At 37.8% G+C, this 24,216-nt stretch overlaps 1 protein-coding gene across 5 annotated transcripts in view; it reads right to left on the bottom strand.

Annotated features, from left to right (window-relative positions):
- Positions 1 to 24,216, bottom strand: part of kazna (kazrin, periplakin interacting protein a) — a 556,243-nt gene that overhangs the window by 136,657 nt on the left and 395,370 nt on the right. For all 5 annotated transcript variants that reach the window (XR_009826859.1, XM_062054433.1, XM_062054435.1 and 2 more), the window contains exon 4: positions 3,003 to 3,110. Coding sequence is in view for 4 of the 5 variants with exons in the window: in XM_062054433.1 (XP_061910417.1) it covers positions 3,003 to 3,110 (108 nt within the window). In the remaining variant the exon portion in view is untranslated. The remainder of the gene's footprint in view (positions 1 to 3,002; positions 3,111 to 24,216) is intronic.

Genomic DNA, 24,216 nt, shown 5'->3' with positions numbered 1-24,216 from the left:
GTTGGTTTTGTTGTTTGAACAAGGTGATGTTCATGCACGGTTCATTTTGTGCACCAGTAAAGAAAAACATGGTAACACTTTAGTATGAGGAACATATTCACCATTAAAATGTTGCTTATTAACATGCAAATTAGTAACATATTGGCTCTTAACTAGTCATTATTAAGTACTTATTAATGCCTTATTCGGCATGGCCTTATTATAACCCTAACCCTCTAACCCTGACCCTAACCCTAACCAAATAACTCTAAATTAAGTCGTTATCACTTAGAATATGTTCCCCTAGTGTCCAAATAACTCTAAATTAGGGATGTCCGATAATGGCTTTTTGCCGATATCCGATATTCCGATATTTTCCAACTCTTAATTACCGATACCGATATCAACCGATACCAATATATACAGTCGTGGAATTAACACATTATTATGCCTAATTTGGACAACCAGGTATGGTGAAGATTAGGTTCTTTTTAAAAAAAAATTATAAAATAAAATAAGATGAATAAATTAAAAACATTTTCTTGAATAAAAAAGAAAGTAAAACAATATAAAAACAGTTACACAGAAACTAGTAATTAATGAAAATGGGTAAAATTAACTGTTAAAGGTTAGTACTATTAGTGGACCAGCAGCACGCACAATCATGTGTGCTTACGGACTGTATCCCTTGCAGACTGTATTGATATATAATGTAGGAACCAGAATATTAATAACAGAAAGAAACAACCCTTTTGTGTGAATGAGTGTAAATGGGGGAGGGAGGTTTTTTGGGTTGGTGCACTAATCGTAAGTGTATCTTGTGTTTCTTATGTTGATTTAATTAAAAAAAAGAAAAAAGAAAAAAAGAAAAGAAAACCGATATGGTAATAAAAAAACGATACCGATAATTTCCGATATTACATTTTAAAGCATTTATCGGCCGATATTATCGGACATCCCTACTCTAAATTAAGTCTTCGTTATTTAGAATAAGTTCCCCATACTAAAGTGTTACCAAAAACATATAACTTTGTCTTGAATTTGAAAAAAAACAACATTTTATTTTTCACTAAAGAATGGTTCGGTGAATGCGCATATGATACTGGTGGGGTTCGGTACCTCCAACAAGGTTAAGAACCACTGTGCTATACCATTAATTGCAATGTGTGCACAAGCCTGTGTGTAAATATTACCAGTTACGTGTGCATCGCCTATGTATACCTGCAATGAATACTGATTATCCTTATCATTAAACTTAAATTGTTAAGGACGTACCTTTATTGGCCCCAATATAAAACAAGCCTGAACCCTTTTTTTCAAGACTCCCTTAATAGGTTATCACTTTGTATTAGGGTTGGATATAGTATCGCGGTACTAATGAATCAAAAACGGTACATACTCTGTTTGAAAAGTACCGGTGCGGCATCAAGTCATGACATTGATGGTTTTGCAAGCAGACGAGCATGTTCGGCAGCGCACAATCACGGAGTAGTTACAAGCAGCTACAGTGTGCAGACAGAAAAGGGAGAACGGATGCATTTTGGTCTAAAAAGTAAATATAAAGGTGAAGTTATAACACTGAAACGCCCTCAGGAAGAGGTGCTTTAAGACATGGCTACCTAGCTAGCGGCGAAAGTCCATTCGCACTCGGCAGTGTTTTATCTACTTCTAACTCACTAATCCTTGCCTCCATGGCGAAAAAATAAAGTAAGTTTTTTACAAGTATCATCCCTGCAGGACGAGGAATAGCTACACATGCTTCACTACACACCGTAGGAGGATACAATAGCTAACCGCTTACAGCAAGCTAGCACCCTGAATGTAAACAAATGCCATGGGTGGATCTACACCTGACATTCACTGTAATGATACCAAGTACAATAGCGTATCTAATCGGTACTGCTATAATGACATTGATGTTTTTTATCGTCACTAAATATTTTTTCCTTTTTTTTAAATTTGCATTATGTTTATAAACTCAGGAAATATGTCTCTGGACACAACAGGACTTTGAATATGACCAATGTATGACCCTGTAACTACTTGGTATAGGATAAATGATAAATGATAAATGGGTTATACTTGTATAGCGCTTTTCTACCTTCAAGGTACTCAAAGCGCTTTGACAGTATTTCCACATTCACCCATTCACACACACATTCACACACTGATGGAGGGAGCTGCCATGCAAGGCGCTAACCAGCACCCATCAGGAGCAAGGGTGAAGTGTCTTGCCAAAGGACACAACGGACGTGACTAGGATGGTAGAAGGTGGGGATTGAACCCCAGGAACCAGCAACCCTCCGATTGCTGGCACGGCCACTCTACCAACTTCGCCACGCCCTCCCCATCGATACGTAAATTTGTGGTATCATCCAAAACTACTGTAAAGTACCAAACAACAGAAGAATAAGTGATTATTACATTTTAACAGAAGTGTATATAGAACATGTTAAAACAGAAAGTATGGATGGAATGGAAGAATGGATTAATAATCCATTTATACAGCTTGTCCCTCTTAATTTTGACAAAATCGAATGATAAATGACACAATATGTTACTGCGTACGTCAGCAGACAAATTAGGAGTCTTCGTTTGTTTACTTACTACTAAAAGACAAGTTGTCTTGTATGTTCACTATTTTATTTAAGCACAAAATTGTTCTCCGATTACAATAAGAAACATATGTTTAATGTACCCTAAGATTTCTTGTTAAAATAAAGTCAATAATGCAATTTTTTGTGGTCTCCTTTATTTAGAAAAGTACCGAAAAGTATCAGAATACATTTTGATAACACTACCATGTATATGTATATTTTTTTCTCGTTAATATAAATGTTTATTTAATTGTAGATCACGATTATATCCTCGTGGTATCGAATATATTTTTTCCCCGAGTATCACTATTGAGTTGGAATTTATGTATCCCGACAACCCTTGTTACAATACAACTATATATACACAAAGTATCGGACGTACCTACAAGAACAAAAACCATAATATAAATAAGTGCTCAGTCTTACCTTTGTCCAGAGAGGCATCAGGAGAGTTGAAGTCCATTAAACTGCTAATTTCACTGGTGTAGCACAGCTCAGTGGAGGGCACCTTCTGCCTCGTGTGCGGAGACGCGTCTGGGACACACAGACAAATCACAGACATTGTTATTGAAGAACGTCCAATAGAACATCAATGTTCTTTTTTGCTAAGAACATGAAGGCTTGGATACGGTTCATGCCCGGGAAACAGATTGCATATTTTGGAAAATGCATCATCCATCCATCCATTTTCTACCGCTTATTCCCTTCGGGGTCGCGGGGGGCGCTGGAGCCTATCTCAGCTCCAATGTATCAGTCAATGCACACAGGTACCACTCCAAACACCGTGCCCTCTAATAGCTTATTCAGCATTTACCCGAGGCCCTGAATGCATCACCATAGAAAACAGTCTAAACTCCGCACACACAATATTAGCATTTTTATGACGCCGACTTTGATATGTTTCCTGTGAGGTTCAGTGGTTTCTAATATACTTTTTGCTTACCACCAGTGGTACACAGTGACAGCTTAATAAATGCATTGCTCCAGGCCAGCTCCCTTAAGTGTTCACAAAAAACTGCATCATCGAAATAAAATGCAAGATGACTCCCAAAGCAGTTTTGTTAGAAATGGACAATTCTTTATATCACGAAATGAGAATTCGAAGCTGTTGATATTATTGTGCGTTCAGTCTCTCTCCCTATGATGCTTCCATGTATTGGGGTGACAACATATACTGTGCTCGGATGCATGCTAAACATTTGCTATTCTATCAAACTGCAGCATTTGGCAGCAACGTTGGCTCCTCTTTAGTTTCCTCCCCTTCCCTCGCCACGCCACCATTAGTACCCGCAAGCTCGCTCTTAGAAAGCCATTACTGATCCAACTATCTGCCGTAATTACAGGCAGATGTGTTCGGGTAAAAAAGCCAAGGGTCCAGGGGCCAAGATTAGTCATCACAGTCACTTAAATGGCCTTTATAAAGGTTTTGCCTCCCTGTTCAGCTTCAAGTGACTGGTTCTCAAACTTGTTATTGACCAAGTAGAACCTCAGAAAACACTTGGCTCTCCAAGCACCGCCATATTAACCAAGATTAAGATTACAGTAGCGTAGTAGGCCTAAATATTCATTAAAAACAAGGTAGAGGCTTTATTTTACATGTATATTTAACCCTTGTGTGGTGTTCGGGTCTGTGGGACCCATTTTCGATTTTATTAAAAGACAAATGATACAATTAATTAATTTTTCAAGCTGAGACTCACTGGCTTTGGCTCATTTTCTGTGAAGAACATATATCAGAATACATATTTAATGAACACACACCATACACCCCCCTACACATTTCTATTACATATAAGATTTCCGCGGTCCACTGGACCCGGGGCTAATAGAAGTGTGGAAATGTATGTTCTGTGTACCACACACACACACACACACACACACACACACACACACACACACACACACACACACACACACACACACACACACACACACACACACACACACACACACACACACACACACACACACACACACACAGCAGGCCTATAGAGGAGGAGGACAGAGTGTAGGTACACAGAACATCAGAGGGTCAAATGTGCGACAAAATGAGCGCGGACAGTGTTGACAAACAATGTTGCAACCTTGTGTGGGAACCGCAGGTGCAGAAACACAAAAGAAGAATCCCTGTGGGATGCAGAAACTGGGATGTCCATGCAACGTTCATATTGTTGTTACTCAGCCAGTGTTTGTGGGTCTTAGACTTAGACTTACTTTTTATTGTCATTCAAATTTGAACTTTACAGTACAGATAGGAACGAAATGTCATTGCATTAGCTGGTTGGCAGTGCAAGATAAAAAAGCAATAAGGTGCAGATATAAATAGATAGATTACTGTAAAGATAAATATATTGCACTTTTGCATATGCACCTACGTTTATGGATGTATGTTATATTGTCTTTATATTCCAGCGAGTTCATCCATTTTGGGGGGGAGTTGAGGGGATTATTATGATGCATTCAAGAGTCTTACGGCCTGAGGGAAGAGGCTGTTACAGAACCTGGAGGTTCTGCTACGGAGGCTGCGGAACCTCTTTCTAGAGTCCAGCAGTGAAAACAGTCCTTGGTGGGGGTGGGAGGAGTCTCTGCAGATTTTCTGAGCCCTGGTCAGGCAGCGGCTTTTTGCAATCTTCTGGATAGGAGGAAGAGGAGTCCTGATGATCTTTTCCGCCGTCCTCACCACTCTCTGGAGAGACTTCCAGTCTGAGGCACTGCAGGCTCCAGTCCAGACAGAGATGCAATTGGTCAGCAGGCTCTCTATAGTGCCTCTGTAGAATGTGCTGAGAATGTGGGGAGGGAGCTGTGCTCTTTTCATCTGACGCAAAAAGTGCATGCGCTGCTGAGCTCTTTTTACAAGAGCTCCGGTGTGTAGGGACCAGGTCATATTGTCAGTTATCTGCACCCCCAGGAACTTGGTGCTGCTTACCATCTCCACCGCTGTGCCGTTGATGAAGAGTGGAGCGTGGTTGGACTGGTGCTTCCTGAAGTCGACAATGATCTCCTTGGTCTTGTCGACGTTCAGGACCAGGTTGTTGGTTCTGCACCAGTCAACCAGATGTTTCACCTCCTCCCTGTAGTCCATGTCGTTGTTGTCACGGATGAGGCCCACTACTGTTGTGTACTTCACAATGTGGTTAGTAGTGGATCTGGCGCAGCAATCATGAGTCATCAACGTGAACAGCAGCGGACTCAGGACGCAGCCCTGGGGGGAGCCGGTGCTCAGGGAGATGGCACTGGAGGTGTTGTTGCCTACTCTCACAGACTGGGGTCTGTCTGTGAGGAAGTCAAGCAGCCAGTTGCATAGGGGGGTACTGAATCCAAGGGGGGGCAGTTTGCTCACCAAGTGCTGCGGGATGATGGTGTTGAATGCAGAGTTGAAGTCCAGAAACAACATCCGCACGTGTGTGTCCTTTCCTTCCAGATGTTCTAAGCTCAGGTGGAGTGCAGAGGAGATGGCGTCCTCTGTGGAGCGGTTGGGGCGATAAACAAACTGGTATGGGTCGAATGTGGGGGGAAGTCTGGAGACAATATATTCCTTTACCAGCCTTTACCTTTACCAGGGGCGGCGTGGCGAAGTTGGTAGAGTGGCCGGGCCAGCAATCGGAGGGTTGCTGGTTACTGGGGTTCAATCCCCACCTTCTACCATCCTAGTCACGTCCGTTGTGTCCTTGGGCAAGACACTTCACCCTTGCTCCTGATGGCTGCTGGTTAGCGCCTTGCATGGCAGCTCCCGCCATCAGTGTGTGAATGTGTGTGTGAATGGGTGAATGTGGAAATACTGTCAAAGCGCTTTGAGTACCTTGAAGGTAGAAACGCGCTATACAAGTATAACCCATTTATATTTATTTATCTCAAAGCACTTCATTACAGATGTTTTTTTGGGATAAGTCAGTATTTTAACATAAAGGTGTTTGATTGTGAGGCATTAAAAGCCACAAAATGCAACGGGTCCATCAGACCCACGAACACTGGCTGAGTAACAACAATATGAACACCACACAAGGGTTAATATTTTTGGTTACAGTAACATTACACACAAGGATACACCATACACAGAACACATTTACAGACTTTTTTGACAAACAACTAGATGGCATAGGTCGATCTCGTGGGTGCTTCGGGGTATGAGCACCCACGGACAATGCCGAGCACCCACGTGGGATTGATGGCAAATTTGTATCTTTAAAATAGTTTTTGACAATTCAAACGTGTTAGACTTCCTTTTTATTGTCATTCAATATTTGAACTTTACAGCACAGATAAGAACGGAATTTTGTTACATAAGCTCATGGTAGTGCAGGATAAAAATAGCAATAAGGTGCATATATAAATAAATAAATATATATAAATAATATATAAATATATAAATAAAATAAATAAATATGAATAAATATATATATAAATAAATAGATTACTGTACAGATAAATATATTGCACTCTCACATGCGTCCATGTTGGTGTTAATTTTGTGGCAAGTTTGGTCCGATTTAAATAATTAGAAAGTTACAAATCATGTTGTCTATAATTGACAAAGCCTAATCCCAATGACATTATACCAGTAAATGAACTAATGCCACTAACATCATGACTTTGAACACACTGTAAATGCGTAAATGAAGTGCAAACTTACTCAACGGCCATACATGTCACACTAAGGGTGGCAGTATAAACAATGCCAACAGTGTCATAAACATGTGCCATATAGTGAAACCACACTAAACAACAACAACAAACACATTTTGGAAGAATGTTTGCACCGCAACACAACATAAACACTACAGAACACATTCCCAGAATTCCCTGCAGCACCAACTCTTCTGGGATGCTACAATATAAACAAACGCCATTCGTGAATCTATACCTAACATCCACTGTAATGATACCACGTACAATAGAGTATCTAGTCGATACTACTATGATTACATCGATCTTTTTTAACATCACAAAATCTTCTTTCGTTTTTTTTTTAAATTTATATTATCTTTATAAACTCAGGAAATATGTCCCTGGACACATGAGGACTTTGAATATGACCAATGTATGATCCTGTAACTACTTGGTATCGGATTGATACCCACATTTGTGGTATCATCCAAAACTAATGTAAAGTATCAAACAACAGAATAATAAGTGATTATTACATTTTAACAGAAGTGTAGATAGAACATGTTAAAAGAGAAAGTAAGCAGATATTAACACTAAATGAACAAGTAGATTAATAATTCATTTTCTACCACTTGTCCTTAATAATTTTGACAAAATAATAGATTTATGGTGAGATGAGTAAGATTATCTTGAAAATGAATGGATGGATGAGATGAATTCAGAATGTTTGTCATGGTTCTTCTTCTTTGTACTTTGTAAACACTTTAAGTTTGAAGAGTTTCTTGAAGTGGATCATATTAGTACATTGTTTGATTTCTTTGCTTAATCCAATCCATAATTTAATTCCACATACTGATATACTGAAGGTCTTAATTGTTGTACGTGCGTACTGATGTTTTAAATAAAATTTGTCTCTAAGACTATATCCGTCCTCTTTTGTTGAGAAGAATTGTTAATTGTTAAAATGGGCTCTTAAATGCTGCAGTGATCAGGTCTGGGAATGACGTTCCTCTGTTGGCTTCAGATTTAAATTATGATGAAAATGCTATGTATTGAAATTGTGCGCCACCTTTGTTTAGAGCATAAAGAGGACTTTAATGGTCCATTAATGCGCAGAATGATTTAATTAAAACTGCACTTTAGTTTGCAATGCTCAACACTCGCAGGCCTCAGAGCTGCAAGATTATTTTAAAAGTAGCAGTCACGCCAGCATGATATGATTCTGATACAGAAAGTCCACACTGCAAAAACTGATATCTAAGTAAGATGGAATATCTCAAATAAGGGTGATATTTGCTTATTTTCTGTCTGATAAGATAATTCTTCTCACTAAGCAGATTTTATGTTAGAGTGTTTTACTTGTTTTAAGGGTTTTGGTCCTAAATTATCTCAGTAAGATATCACAGCTTGTTGCTGAGATTTTATGACCTATATTGAGTAAAACATGCTTGAAACTAAAATGTCAACTGATGCAAAGCTGTGTCATCAACACTCACAAGTATAAAACTATTTTAAGTAATAATTTCCTACTTCAAGCATGAAAAAAAAATCATGATGCAGAGCGCATATCATTATGTCAAGATAATGGCACTAGCATTTACTTAATTTAAGAATATTTTTTAACCTTTTTGAGCAAAAAGGTCTCTTTTTTTTTCTACCAAGAAAAGTGCACTTGTTATTAGTGGAATATACTTATTTTCAGGTATTTTTGGGTTTATTGAAGTTAGCTAATTTTACTTGCTTTGGAAAGTCTTGACAAGCCGAATTGTCTTGTTCTATTGGCAGATAATTTTGCTTAGTTCTAATAAAATACCCCTAATTTTTGTAAAAAAAAATTCTTGTTTTTGAACACTGACTTTTTGCAGTGCACCACTTGAAGTTCCTAACAAGGTTAGATCGTCTGAGGCAGTGATTTTCAACTGTGCCGCGGGAAAGTATGCAACTTCACCTAATTGGTCCAAAAAATATTTTTTTGCAAATCAATAATCATAATAATGTGCCGTTGTCTAGTGCCTGTGCTGTGTAGAGCTTGGCAGGGTAACCTTGTAATACTCCATACCAGTAGGTGGCAGCAGGTAGTTCATTGCTTTGTAGAAGTCGGAACGCGTCGAGGATGGTTTGTCGTGATCCCAATATGCAGAGCACAGCAGGAGACAGCGTGCAGGGAAAAAGACATGTAAAGCTTAAACCGGGGGTCGGCAACCCGCGGCTCTAGAGCCGCAGCGCCGCCCTAGTGGCTCTCTGGAGATTTTTCAGAAATGTATGAAGAATGGAAAACAAAATCTATTTTTTTGTTTTCGTATGGTTTCTGTAGGAGGACAAACATGACACAAACCTCCCTAATTGTTATAAATCACACTGTTTATATTAAATATGCTTCACTGATTCGAGTATTTGGCGAGCGCCGTTTTGTCCTACTTATTTTGGCGGTCCTTGAACTCACCGTATAGTTTGTTTACATGTATAACTTTCTCCGACTTTCTAGGACGTGTTTTATGCCACTTTTTCTGTCTCATTTTGTCCACCACACTTTTAACGTTGTGCATGAGTGCACAAAGGTGAGTTTTGTGGATGTTATTGACTTGTGTGGAGTGCTAATCAGACATATTTGGTCACTGCATGACTGCAAGCTAATCGATGCTAACATGCTATTTAGGCTAGCGATATGTACATATTGCATCATTATGCCTCATTTGTAGGTATATTTGAGGTAATTTAGTTTCCTTTAAGTCCTCTTAATTAAATGTATATCTCATGACACATTTAATATGGCTTAATTTTTTGCGGCTCCAGACAGATTTGTTTTTGTATTTTTGGTCCAATATGGCTCTTTCAACATTTTGGGTTGCCGACCCCTGGCTTAAACCAAAAATAGGAAAAGGCACTGAAGCTTAGGGATGGCTATGTAAAACAAAAGTACAACTGAACTGGCTATAAAGTCAACAAAAACAGAATGCTGGACGACAGCAAAAACTTACAGCGTGTACGTGGAGCAAAGACGGCGTCCACAAAGCACATCCCGTACATGACATGACAATCAACAATGTCCCCACAAAGAAGGATAGCGTACGCACAACTTAAATAGTCTTGATTGCCAAAACAAAGCAGGTGCGGGCAATAGCACTCAAAGGAAGACGTGAAGCCGCTACAGGAGAACCAAACAGGAAAGGTCACCAAAATAACAGCGCAAGACAGGAAGTAAAGCGCTACACATAGGAAACAACAACAAACTCAAAATAAGGCACGACAACCTGGTGGAGTTTCATTTTTTTAACCTTTTCTGCTAGTGGTGTGCCTCCGTATTTTTTTTACAAAATATGTGCCTTGGCTCAAAAAAGGTTGAAAAACACTGGCCTGAGGAATGTCCGCCACTCTCCCCTCGGCTCCTCTCAACGCCACTTCCTCTCCCTCATTTGCTTTCCTTTCTCCATGTCACTTTCCAAAGGTGTTCCCCAAGCTCCTCTCACTTCCACGCCAGGCTAATTTTATCTGCAGGAAAATGCGAGGAGTGAAACAAAAGAAAAAACCCTAATGACTGGTGGAGGTGATTAAGGAGTGAATGGGAGCAGTTGCTGGAACCTTCATAGAGCGGCTGGTGCTCCTCAAGTCGGCCTGCAATCTGCAGATAGGCGCCGCCTCGCTTTTCCCCCGCGCGTCTTTAATTACGGAGACGTTCGTCCGACCACAGGCTGCTGGACACGAGATAAAGCGTGCAGAATCCATGAATTAATCGCACCCACCTGCTGCAAGACCCCAATTTAAGGGCGGCCTTCAAAAATATACGTCGCATAATAATGGTGCCGGGGTTTGATTGAGGTGGTTAGCTGGTGGTTAACTTTTGACGCCCACGCTTACCGCGGCTGCCACATATTAGAATGAAAGTACACTGTAAAAAAAAATTCTGTAAAAAAACGGCAGCTACGGCTGCCAAACGAAAACCATAAAATTAAAGTAAAACATTGTAAACCAAATAATGATCAAAAACATATTTACAGAAATTTTCATGAAACGTTTTGCGGAAAAATATTGTAATTTTACAGATTTTTACTAAATTATTAAAATCAACCACCTTTAATAAAGTAACAGTTCTGCAGAAAAATACCTTTATTCTACAGAGTTTTTCCAAATGATTACGATCAAACACTTTTAATGAAGTGACAATGCTGGCAGTTCCACAGAAAAATACCATTATTTGACAGATTTTTTCTGAATTGTTAAGATCAACCACCTTTAATAGTGTGACGATGCAAACAGTTCTGCAGAAAAATACCTTTATTCTAGTTAGATTGTTAGTATGGACATAGACTTTTATATAACAAGCTACATATTTAATAAAATATAATTACTGTAATTTTACATGAATTTAAAAGTAATTTAAGAAAACAGAAAATGCTATGTATAATCAATTTGGTATTTTTCTGTAAAAAAAATAGAAATATACATAGTTTGTCATTACTGGCATATTACTTAAAATAACAGGCAGATTGTTTATTTACAGATAATGTCTTCAATTCTACAGTTTTACAAACTATTTAAAAAAAAATACAAAAATTACAGTAGAAATTTAGAGTAAATTAACCATAAAAATAGGATTTTTTTTTAACAGTGTAGGATGAATCGCAGGGGTACAATTTCCTGCTGTTGCTCAAGACTCAACATGACTTAAAAGCAGAGTTTTAGATCTTAAAATGAGCTTAGAGATGTCCGCTTAGGGGCCGTAACGGAGGAAGCTCTGCCTTTTTTTAATAGTGTTATGTGATGTGTTTAGTGATGCTATTTAGATATTAATAGTAATGTGTCCCTAAAGCCTGTTTAGAGAAATCCATCGTCTACCTCACTTGTTTGCTCTACTTTTAGGAGAAGAGGCTGCTGAAGTTCTGGCTTTTCCTGACATCATTGTTCCAGTGGTGTGTGGCGTCGAACCACAAGTGCAGATAAAAGTGTATTAAATGACAAAAACTAAAATGTGCAGCAGGGAAGTGTACGATGCTCAAACAGACTGCCGAAGCACCAAACGCAAAGTAACACAGTGAGGTACAGTCGTGGTCAAAAGTGTACATACACTTGTGAAGGACATAATGTCATGGCTGTCTTGAGTTTCCAATAATTTCTACAACTCTTATTTTTTTGTGATAGAGTGATTGGAGCACATACTTGTTGGTCACAAAAAACATTCATGAAGTTTGGTTCTTTTATGAATTTATTATGGGTCTACTGAAATTGTAACCAAATTTTCTGGGTCAAAAGTATACATACAGCAATGTTAATATTTGCTTACATGTCCCGTGGCAAGTTTCACCGCAATAAGGCGCTTTTGGTAGCCATCCACAAGCTTCTGGTTGAATTTTTGACCACTCCTCTTAACAAAATTGGTTGCAGTTCAGCTAAATTTGTTGGTTTTCTGACATGGACTTGTTTCTTCAGCATTGTCCACACTTTTAAGTCAGGACTTTGGGAAGGCCATTCTAATTCTAGCCTGATTTAGCCATTCCTTTACCACTTTTGACGTGTGTTTGGGGTCAGTGTCCTGTTGGAACACCCAACTGCGCCTAAGACCCAACCTCCGGGCTGATGATTTTAGGTTGTCCTGAAGAATTTGGAGGTAATCCTCCTTTTTCATTGTCCCATTTAAAGCACCAATTCCATTGGCAGCAAAACAGACCCAGAGCATAATACTACCACCACCATGCTTGACGGTAGGGTGGTGTTCCTGGGATTAAAGGCCTCACCTTTTCTCCTCCAAACCCATTGCTGGGTATTGTGGCCAAACAGCTCAATTTGTGTGTCATCTGACATCACATGGACAAAGATAAGACCTTCTGGAGGAAAGTTATGTGGTCAGATGAAAATGTAAATGGGACAATGAAAAAGGAGGATTACCTCCAAATTCTTCAGGACAGGATTCTTCAGAATCAAAGATACTGAAATTCCACGACATAGTGAATTTGCAAACAGCTAAAATTATACACAAAGCAAACTAAAACCTGCTACCCAAGAATATACAACAATTCTTCTCAAAAAAATAGGAGAAATATATTCTTAGAGAAAAAATTAATTTAAAACATTTGTATGCACGTACAACACTTAAAACCTTCAGTATATCAGTATGTGGAATTAAATTATGGAATGAATTAAGCAAAGCAATCAAACAATGTACTAATATGATCCACTTCAAGAAACTCTTCAAACTTAAAGTGTTTACAAAGTACAAAGAAGAAGAACCATGATAAACATTCTGAATTTATTTAATTCATCCATTCTTTCACTCTCAAAATAATCTTACTTATCTCATCATGTGAAATGTAACTTACTTCACCAATTATTATTTATCTATTTATTTTTATTGTGATTACTTATGGAGTACATTGTGAATAAATTGAGAACAGGAAGTGAACAAAAAAGTTTAGCAACTCTTATGTAAAAGAAAAGGGGTAGGATTAAATAAGCTCTGCTTCTTCCTACTCCTTTTCGAACATGTTGAAAAGAGAAACTGGAAATTGTGATGTATCATGTTGTATGCTTGCATGTTCGAAAAAAACTCAAACTCACCCTAAAATCATCAGCCCGGAGGTTGGGTCTTGGGCGCAGTTGGGTGTTCCAACAGGACAATGACCCCAAACACACGTCAAAAGTGGTGAAGGAATGGCTAAATCAGGCTAGAATTAAGGTTGTAGAATGGCCTTCCCAAAGTCCTGATTTAAACGTGTGGACAATGCTAAAGAAACAAATCCATGTCAGAAAACCAACAAATTTAGCTGAACTGCACCAATTTTGTCAAGAGGAGTGGTCAAAAATTCAACCAGAAGCTTGCCAGAATCTCGTGGAGTGCTACCAAAAGCGCCTTATTGCGGTGAAACTTGCCAAGGGACATGTAACCAAATATCAACATTGCTGTATGTATACTTTTGACCCAGCAGATTTGGTCACATTTTCATTAGACCCATAATAAATTCATAAAAGAACCAAACTTCATGAATGTTTTTTGTGCCCAACAAGCATGTGCTCCAATCACTCTATCACAACAAAATAAGAGTTGCAGAAATGATTGGAAACTCAAGACAGCCATAAAGTAAAAATGACCAGGGACAGGTGTGTCCTGATTGCCAATCAGGGAGAGGTGATGGAGCTCACACTCAAACCAGAGGGCTGTACCAGAAATAATACAAAATACAAATAACTAATAATAACTGACTAACTAATAATCATGACAGTTATTAATAAAATAATGAACGTGATACCGCCTCTGAGCTGGCCGTAGCTGGATGAGCCCGCCTTGGTATATGTCCAGCACTTCACAAAGGGAAAATGAATAAATAAAAAGGCTTTGCCACACATCTTAAAATAAAACCGGAAGAAACTGGAACTATCAGTCAGTCAGCTACAGAGTAAGTTTGATCTCGTTGTATTTCTTTAGTGGGTAGGCTAACCAAGCATGATGTTGCTATCGGAATGAATGTGTCGTATTAGTATTATAGCACACATTGCTATGCTAGTAGGGCTGCAGCTATCAATTAATTTAGTTATCAATATATTGATTAGTTTGTTCAAACAATCAAGTAATCGGGTAAAACAGAAATCATAGCCTCAATGTGAATTTAAGAGAACATTGTTTTAACAATATTTTTTTTCTGCTAGACATTACTTGTTTTCCGCCAATAAGTGAAGATCCTCAACATTGAAATGTCATGTTGAAAAAAAATAAAAATAAAAAAATAGAACAGGAGACCTACACACCACAGCTCTCATGCGCACTCTATTACAGCAGCCGTGTGGGAACTATGTCCGCATATTTAAAGTTCCATTTATTACATGGGACAAGAACAGAGTCCCGGTGGATATGTAAAAAGTGGATACAGAGCATGTTAGTCATTCTTTTAGCTGCACACTCTGAACAGTTAATCAGCATTAACGCTAAAGATGCACAAAACCACAAGTTCTCAGTAAGGTTTAACTTTCCAAATTCCAGAATCAAGGCTTGATGCTGGGCAATACCTTTTGAATATTCAAAATAGTTGATGTTGCACCTTGTACATTTTTGTATCATTCATAAACAACCATGTCAAGCTCATGTTGTTTCCATAATAACGTCTATACACAAGCAAAACTGAAATAGTTCTCATACCTCATACCAAATGTCTCATACCTCTACCCAAGACTGTAAAAAAGCCTTCAAAGGATAAAACTAACCATTTCTTAAAGTCCAGTCAGTAAAAGAAAAAATGATTCTGAGCGGCGGGCCCTTAGGTGACATCTTCGGAGCGAGAGAGAGAAAGTGAGTCAATGCTTTCAGATCAGGTTGGAGAAATGTGGGTTGAGCTTGCGTTCAACAAGGCACTTACCCTCTCACCGCCCCAGTGGAGTCTCAGCCGCCACTACAGATAACTAAGAAGGAGTGGACAACACAAAGGTGCTTGCACAAGTAGAATAAATAGTGTGTGAGAGGGATGATGCTACTGAAAGACTAATGCAGTACCTGGTACAGTACGACGACCATTTCCCTTACACAGTAAAAATGCATCTTCTTAGGTGTGCAGAATTGATCAAAGTATTGATTGTGGCCTGTGGTATATTAACACACTCCTCTTTAGTGGCGGCACAGTGTTTGTACTGGTCGATGCAAAGTATCCCAAACGTGCTTATCAGCATGCACCTACTTGTTAGAAGCTTCTGTCTGCAATTTAAGTGGACCCCGACTTAAACAAGTTGAAAAACTTATTCGGGTGTTACCATTTAGTGGTCAATTGTACGGAATATGTACTTCACTGTGCAACCTACTAATAAAAGTCTCAATCAATCAATCAAAACCTCACCATCAACACCGGCCACTTTTCTTACAAAAGTCACTAGGTGTCCATGCACTAAATTAGTCTGACTCCTCAAATAGTTCGGCTCTCAATAAGCCTCCTACAACTCACGGAAACACCTCAATCCGATCGTGTTCGGTTTTTGAAGAATCCAACATGGATTATGCCATTGGAAACAAGATCTCTAGAGGGGGTCTGTGCGGCCGGAGATGACCCTTCGTATCTCGCATGAGATACAACCCGGAAGCAGATACCATTCAATGAAAACATAGCAACAATTGTAATGAAGAAGAGACTCTTTATTTGCTTTACAAATTAAATGAACAGAACATTTTGAAGTGCATCAGTGGTAGAAAAAAAGAAAATTGTGATGATCCGTTGCCCAGATCATAGTTTTGATTCACTTGTTGTTTAAGTTCTGTTTCAGCACCCCTGTTTTGTGTTTTAGTTGCCATGACGGCTGGTTGTTTTCACCTTGCCTCTGATTAGTTTTTGCTCACCTGCTCCTGGGCACTAATCAGAGAGCTACTTATTCCATCCTCTCGCCTCACTCGGTCTGGTGCTTTTATTTGCACTAAACAACATGCATTGAACGACATCTATTTTTGATTCCAATGCCTGTATGTATGCTAAGAGCTTTCGCTGTAGCCCTTTCCTTAGCTTTGCCTCCCGTGCTATCGGCATGATTGTTTTGTTTTTCTGCTTTTCCTGCATGATTTATGCAAATAAATCATCGTCTCGCCTGCACGTTGCCTCCGTAGTTTCCTGCTGCGTCTTGGGAGAACGACCCGCGTGTAACCAGGCCACCAGGTCGTTACAAAACAGATTTATTTAAGAAGGTAGCTATGGAAATGTAGAATGCCGGCTTAATTCGGGACTCCCGAAAAAAATATGAATAATATGAAAGATACTGAAGCAGGTATGTTACAGGTGAGTAATAAAGTGTACACAAATATCTTCACGCTGCATTTCTACACTCCAAACTGATTAACTTTGCAAACAACTGCCAAGATAGTCCAGAACAACAGCAACCTTCATCTGGAACAGTATCAGTCGGGGCATGAACTGTCTTTTCCTTCGGATATAAAACTCTTTAGATCAATGCACAGAACCTCTTGGATGAACTTTGAGAAAATATTCGTGATTTCCGTCTGAAAATTCCTTCGGAAAAACTCTGCCGCCTTTCTTTGCATCCGAACCCATACATTCTTGGTAGTAGCATCATATCCGTAGCACAATCCGAGAAATTTTTTTGATTATGTCTGCTTTTAAACATCAGCATAGCCATTAGGGACGTAACATTTGTAATCTGTGCCAATATTACAGCGGACATCAATTAAAACAAGTTGTAAGGATCGGCAAATCCTACTGCAGTGGTTCATAACCTTGTTGGAGGTACCGAACCCCACCAGTAGCATATGCGCATTCACCGAACCCTTCTTTAGTGAACAATAAAATGTTGTTTTTTTTCAAATTCAAGACAAAGTTATATGTTTTTGGTAACACTTTAGTATGGGGAACATATTCTAAATAACGAAGACTTAATTTCGAGTAGGGATGTCCGATAATATCGGCTGATAAATGCTTTAAAATGTAATATCGGAAATTATCGGTATTGGTTTATTATCGGTATCGGTTATCTTTTTTTTTTTATTTTTTTTTTATTAAATCAACATAAAAAACACAAGATACACTTACAATTAGTACACCAACCCAAAAAACCTCCCTCCCCCTTTAACACTCATTCACACTCATTCACACAAAAGGGTTGTTTTTTTCTGTTATCAATATTCTGGTTCCTACATTATATATCAATATATAACAATACAGTCTGCAAGGGATACAGTCCGTAAGCACACATGATTGTGCGTGCTGCTGGTCCACTAATAGTACTAACCTTTAACAGTTAATTTTACTCATTTTCATTAATTACTAGTTTCTATGTAACTGTTTTTATATTGTTTTACTTTCTTTTTTATTCAAGAAAATGTTTTTAATTTATTCATCTTATTTTATTATTTTTCATAAAAAGGACCTTATCTTCACCATACCTGGTTGTCCAAATTAGGCATAATAATGTGTTAATTCCACGACTGTATATATCGGTATCGGTTGATATCGGTATATGTAATTAAGAATTGGACAATATCGGAATATCGGATATCGGCAACAAGCCATTATCGGACATCCCTAATTTAGAGTTATTTGGACACTAGGGGAACATATTCTAAGTAATAAAGACTTAATTTAGAGTTATTTGGTTAGGGTTAGAGGGTTAGGGTTATAATAAGGCCCATGCCGAATAAGGCATTATTAAGTACTTAATAATGACTATTTAAGAGCCATTATGTTACTAATTTGCATTTTAATTAGCAACTAATTAATGGTGAATATGTTCCCCATACTAAAGTGTTACCATGTTTTTTTTTTTACTGGTGCACCAAATGAACCGTGCATGAACGTCACCTTGTTCAAACAACAAAACCAACACAGTGCATAAACTCACAACAAATTACACACCTGCAAATCAGTCAGCTGTTGCCGTATCCGTAATACGCCGATAGGGAGAAGTTTGTATTTACACGATGAGTCGGGTGTGTTTTGACCTTCGCCGAACCCCTGAGGCCGCCTCACCGAACCCCTAGGGTTCGATCGAACCCAGGTTAAGAACCACTGTCCTAGTATGACTGGAACTGGAAAAGTAATTCAGTTATCCACTCTAAAAGGAAATAACACATGGTGTATGACCAATAGTCACATATGAGAGTGTGCACAGACTCTTGGACTCCTTACGTAGATGTGAAAATACAAACAAACTTAACTATTTGAGAGATCAGACTAATTTAGTGCATAGAAACGTAGTGACTGTCATCAGCGAACTGACACAAGATAAACTCGTACATTACAGGTCATGGATCATTGCAATAAGCTTGCATTAAGTCGCTTTCTGACTGTTTGCAAAGAAATCCCCAAACACATGGGGAGGCAATGACTCATTAAGTACAGCTGGTTATAGAACCCTGCTTCTTCCATCCCAGTCACTGTTATGTCCTTGGCCAAGACATTTTTCCCACCGTGCCTCCAGTGCCACCCACACTGGTGAATACATGTGAATGATTGTTAGTGATGGTCAGAGAGGAAGCCCTGTTTACCCCAGGGCAGCTGTAGCTGCAGATGTAGCTTACCAATGTGGAGTGAATGAATAGTTTCTCACTGTCAAGTGCTTCGGGCATCTTGAAAAATTCTATACAATTCCAATCCATTATCATAATATTATTATCAATGCCGGTGTTCTGAAAAAATCTGCTGCTTCATAAAAAAAAAATGCAACCAGTTGTGTAACCCGATAGTTAGCAACATAAGTAATGAACGATTTTAATGAAATTTTCAGAAAATATCCGAAATATAGAAGGTCCTGGAACAAGTGCTTCTGCAGTTTTTAATAGTATTTATATATATATATATATATATGAGCTTGTCAAAATACTTCATTCTGTCACCAGTCAGTACAGAACAGGGGTCAGCAACCCAAAATGTTAACAGAGCCAAATTGGACCAAAAATACAAACAAAAAAAAATCTATCTGTAGTGGCAAAAAATGTAAGGCCCTTACCATTAGGCCAACAACCTACCCATTATAAGTGATATAATTAAAGCAACACATGATTTAAGTGTCGATATTAACTAAATTAGCCTACTATCAAATTGACTGTGTGTCGCAGGCTGACACAAATCTTCGTCGACAGAAATGTTGAAATTTTAATATATATTCTAAAACATTTTTTACAACATTGGATTAGGATAGATAACTCCTGAAAATGACTAACTTGGAATGGCCAAAGGTATAGATGTGTGTGTCCAAGTTAAATGAAATGGCAGGCTGTTTCCTTCTAATGGATTTATTACAATTTTTGCAAGCTCTGCAACTTTTGCTGGTGTCTATAACGGCAAACAAACAACTATCAGAAATGCAGCCAATATTACATACAGATAACGTGTCATTAAACATGCAAATATAAATTAAATACTTAGAAAACATAAGTAAAGGAAATTAAATGAGCTCCAATATACCTACAAACGAGGCATAATGATGCAATATGTACATACAGCTAGCCTAAATAGAAAGTTAGCATCGATTAGCTTGCAATCATGCAGTGACCAGATATAATAATAATAATAATAATACCTGGGATTTGTATAGCGCTTTTCTAAGTACCCAAAGTCGCTTTATACCTGATTAGCACACCACACAAGTCAATAACATCAACAAATCTCGCGTTTGTGCATTCACGCGCAGCATAAAACGTTTGGTGGACAAAATGAGGCAAAGAAGGAGAGGCATAAAACACGTCTTTCTGTGGCAGCGTAGGAGAAACATGTACATGTAAAAACACTACGGTGAGTTCAAGTTCCGCCGAAATTAGTAGGACAAAACGGTGCTCGCCTTATACTCGCCTATAACTTATACTTATCAATGAAGCATGTTGAATATGAAAAGTGGGATTTCTAACAAATAGGAAGGTTTGTGTCATGTTTGTCCTCCTACAGCCATCAGTGTGTGAATGTGTGTGAATGGGTCAATGTGGAAATAGTGTCAAAGCGCTTTGAGTTCCTTAAAAAGGTAGAAAAGCGCTATACAAGTACAACCCATTTACCATTTACCATTTACAGAAACCATATCAAAACAAAAAAATATATTTTCCCTCATATTTTTCCATTTTAATACCAAAAAAAGCTCCAGGGAGCCACTAGGGCGGCGCTAAAGAGCCGCATGCAGTTCGAAAGCCATGGATTGCCAACCCTCGGGATAGACAAACAACCAGCCATCCATTTTAGGTTAATCAAGGAACTTTATACCATTTTAGTTTTGGTTTATTTCCTGGTATGTAAAATAATGCTACAAATAACCACAACAAAGCAACGTGTTGTTACCTTATTACTATGGTTATTTTGTCCGAGGAAACCTTTAGCATTGATGTGCATCCTCGGTAGCAATTTTTTACAGGTTGCACATTTTCACAGAGCACTGGCTCGTCACATGAACACTCTATGCAGGTGTATATAGGGCCCCAGCCAGGCTTTTGTACTGTTTTTGTAATGTTGTTTTTTTTTTTTTTTTTCATCGCGAGCGAGCTTGCCATTTCTTAAAGCACCTCTTCCTGTGGGCGGAACAGTACATTTCAGAGGCGGTATAGTACCGAATATGATTCGTTAGTATCGCGGTACTATACTAATACCGGTCTACCGTACAACCCTACTTCTGAGTCTCATTTGCAAGTATGCATTAATTTCAGTTTTTCCCTAGTGCGTCGCCGTGGTAGTCTATTTGTATTTTGTTGAGCCATACTTTTTACATGCCAGCTGTTTGATTGCACTTTAGATTTAGTTTTGATTACGTCGGACTAGCTTGAAAATTGGAACCTTACTTTTAAGAAATTTTTTATCAGGCATACTTACTTTATTGGCATGAAACATTGCAACATTACCTAGAAGCAGTCACCTATGAATACAGACGTTTGCCCACCAAGTGATTGAGATGGTGTCGAGTCTGCAATCGGACGTGACGTGCAACCCAGATATCAAAAATTGGTACCGTCATTTTACATGACTTGTACTCGATGGTACAGAGGGAGTCAGTCAGTATCTATAAAACTAGGGATGTCCGATAATGGCTTTTTGCCGATATCCGATATTCCGATATTGTCCAACTCTTTAATTACAGATACCGATATCAACCGATACCGATATCAACCGATATATGCAGTCGTGGAATTAACACATTATTATGCCTAATTTGGACAACCATGTATGGTGAAGATAAGGTCCTTTTTAAAAATAAAAAAAAATAAGATAACTAAATTAAAAACATTTTCTTGAATAAAAAAGAAAGTAAAACAATATAAAAACAGTTACATAGAAACTAGTAACTAATGAAAATGAGTAAACTTAACTGTTAAAGGTTAGTACTATTAGTGGACCAGCAGCACGCACAATCATGTGTGCTTACGGACTGTATCCCTTGCAGACTGTATTGATATATATTGATATATAATGTAGGAACCAGAATATTGATAACAGAAAGGAATGGGGGGAGGGAGGTTTTTTGGGTTGGTGCACTAATTGTAAGTGTATCTTGTGTTTTTTATGTTGATTTAATAAAAAAAACAAAAACAAAAAAAACAAAAAACCGATACAGATAATAAAAAAAACGATACCGATAATTTACGATATTACATTTTAACGCATTTATCGGCTGATAATATCGGCAGGCCGATATTATCGGACATCCCTATATAAAACTACAACATTTGGTACCCATCCCTATGCAAGAGACTCCAGTAAGTATTGCAAGAGTTGTGTTATTCTTATATTGGGAAAAAAGTGTATATTAAATGATCAAGTCAAGAGCAGACTCTCATTATAACAACGCTGAATTTATCCATTACCTTAGAGAAAAAGAAGGAGGGTTCAATGTAGCTCAGAATTAACAAGACCCAATGAGACCTAAATCCCTGGTTGGCTGTGAAGGGACATAGTTGAAGCTACAGCATGCTTTTAAATGATTTCCTTCGAGCAAGCATATTCAACGAAGGGATTAACCCCACAACTCACATGTCCTCACATGGCCTGTGACAAAACTCAATGATTACATTTTTGTGCTCAGCACTGAAGTGACATGACATCCAAGCTGGATAAATATACAATATGCATAGAAAGTATAGGGTATAATCAATAAAAATAGGTTAAATAAATTAAATGTTTTGACAACAATGTAAACAAAAAAATGTATCATTTTTTTACTATTACTATTACATTTCCATTCCATTATTTCTGTTTCATTCACTCAATAATAAATACAAAAAAATGAAGCAACATTAAAATAAATCATGAATGAAAAGGAACAGAAATAAGGGTACATTTTGAATATCTGACCCTTATTCACACAAATACAACCTTAGCTATTTAACTCAGAACACTATCAGCCTTATAGTCTTCTGGCATATAGTCTAAGGCCCTATTTATATTTCATGACATACAACAAAAAATAAACACAAAACATCAGCTTACTCAAAGTCCTCCCTTATCATCATCATTATTGTGAGTTTAATTTGTTTTGGTTATGGTTTAAGTGTATTTCGAACATGTACACAGTTACAATATTATACATCCCATAATTTGCATGCTGTATTTCATTTCTCATTACAACATGTGTGAAAAGGAATAGGAAGAAGCAAAGCTTATTTAATCCTAACACTTTTCCAATTCAGAGCAGTTACTAACACATATGTTCTCTTCCTGCACTCATGTTATAACACAGTATACATCAATGATTTATGAATACATCAGCTCTCTTAACTTATTTAAGTCAGTTATGATTCACATAATAATAATAATAATAATATCTAATTTTCAACAAAGTTCAAAACGCTTTTCAAAATCCTTCTTCTTTGTAAACACTTTTAAACGCTTAAACTTGATCATATTAGTACATTGTTTGACATATTTGCTCAATCCATTCCATAATTTAATTCCACATACTGATATGTTGAAGGTTTTAAGTGTTGTATGTGCATACAAATGTCGTATGTTACATTTTTCTTAAAGGTTTTATTTATACTCCTTATTTGAGAAGAATTGTTGTACATTCTTTGGTAGCAGGTTATAGTTTGCCTTGTGAAAAATTGTAGTGTATTTGTGTAGATATTTCCCCATATTTCTACACAATAACTCAAATATGGTCAACTTAGTGAGCAGTAGAGAATATGTAGTGATCTTTGGTCAAGAACATATTTTGCTTTATTCATTATTGCAATATTTCTTCCCACCTTATGTTGCATATTTTTTATGAGATTTTCAGTTCATTTTATCATCTATTATAACACCCAAAAATGTGGTTTATTTTTGTCTTTCAATATCCACTCCGTCTATTTGTATTTGTGTCTGACTTTCTCTTTAACTGTTACCGAATACCATTATTTTAGTTTACCTGAGATTCAAGGTTAGTCTGTTTTTGTCTAACCATCTTTTTCATTTGTTAATTTCTTCTGTTATTATTTGTATCAGCTTCTGTGTGTTCTCTCCTGAACAAAACGTTGTTGCATCGTCTGCAAATAATACTGAATTTTAGTCATTTGTAACTTGTCGTTAAAGATTGAAGAATTTTGGGTCCCAGTATTGATCCCTGGGGTACGCCACAAGAAATATTTAGCGCTGCAAGTGTGTGTTTGCCT

The sequence above is a fragment of the Entelurus aequoreus genome, linkage group LG07, assembly GCF_033978785.1.
Source record: "Entelurus aequoreus isolate RoL-2023_Sb linkage group LG07, RoL_Eaeq_v1.1, whole genome shotgun sequence".
In the NCBI taxonomy this organism is placed as follows: domain Eukaryota; kingdom Metazoa; phylum Chordata; class Actinopteri; order Syngnathiformes; family Syngnathidae; genus Entelurus; species Entelurus aequoreus.
Note: the sequence above shows the minus strand (reverse complement) of the source record. Positions and strands in the feature narration are given on the sequence as shown.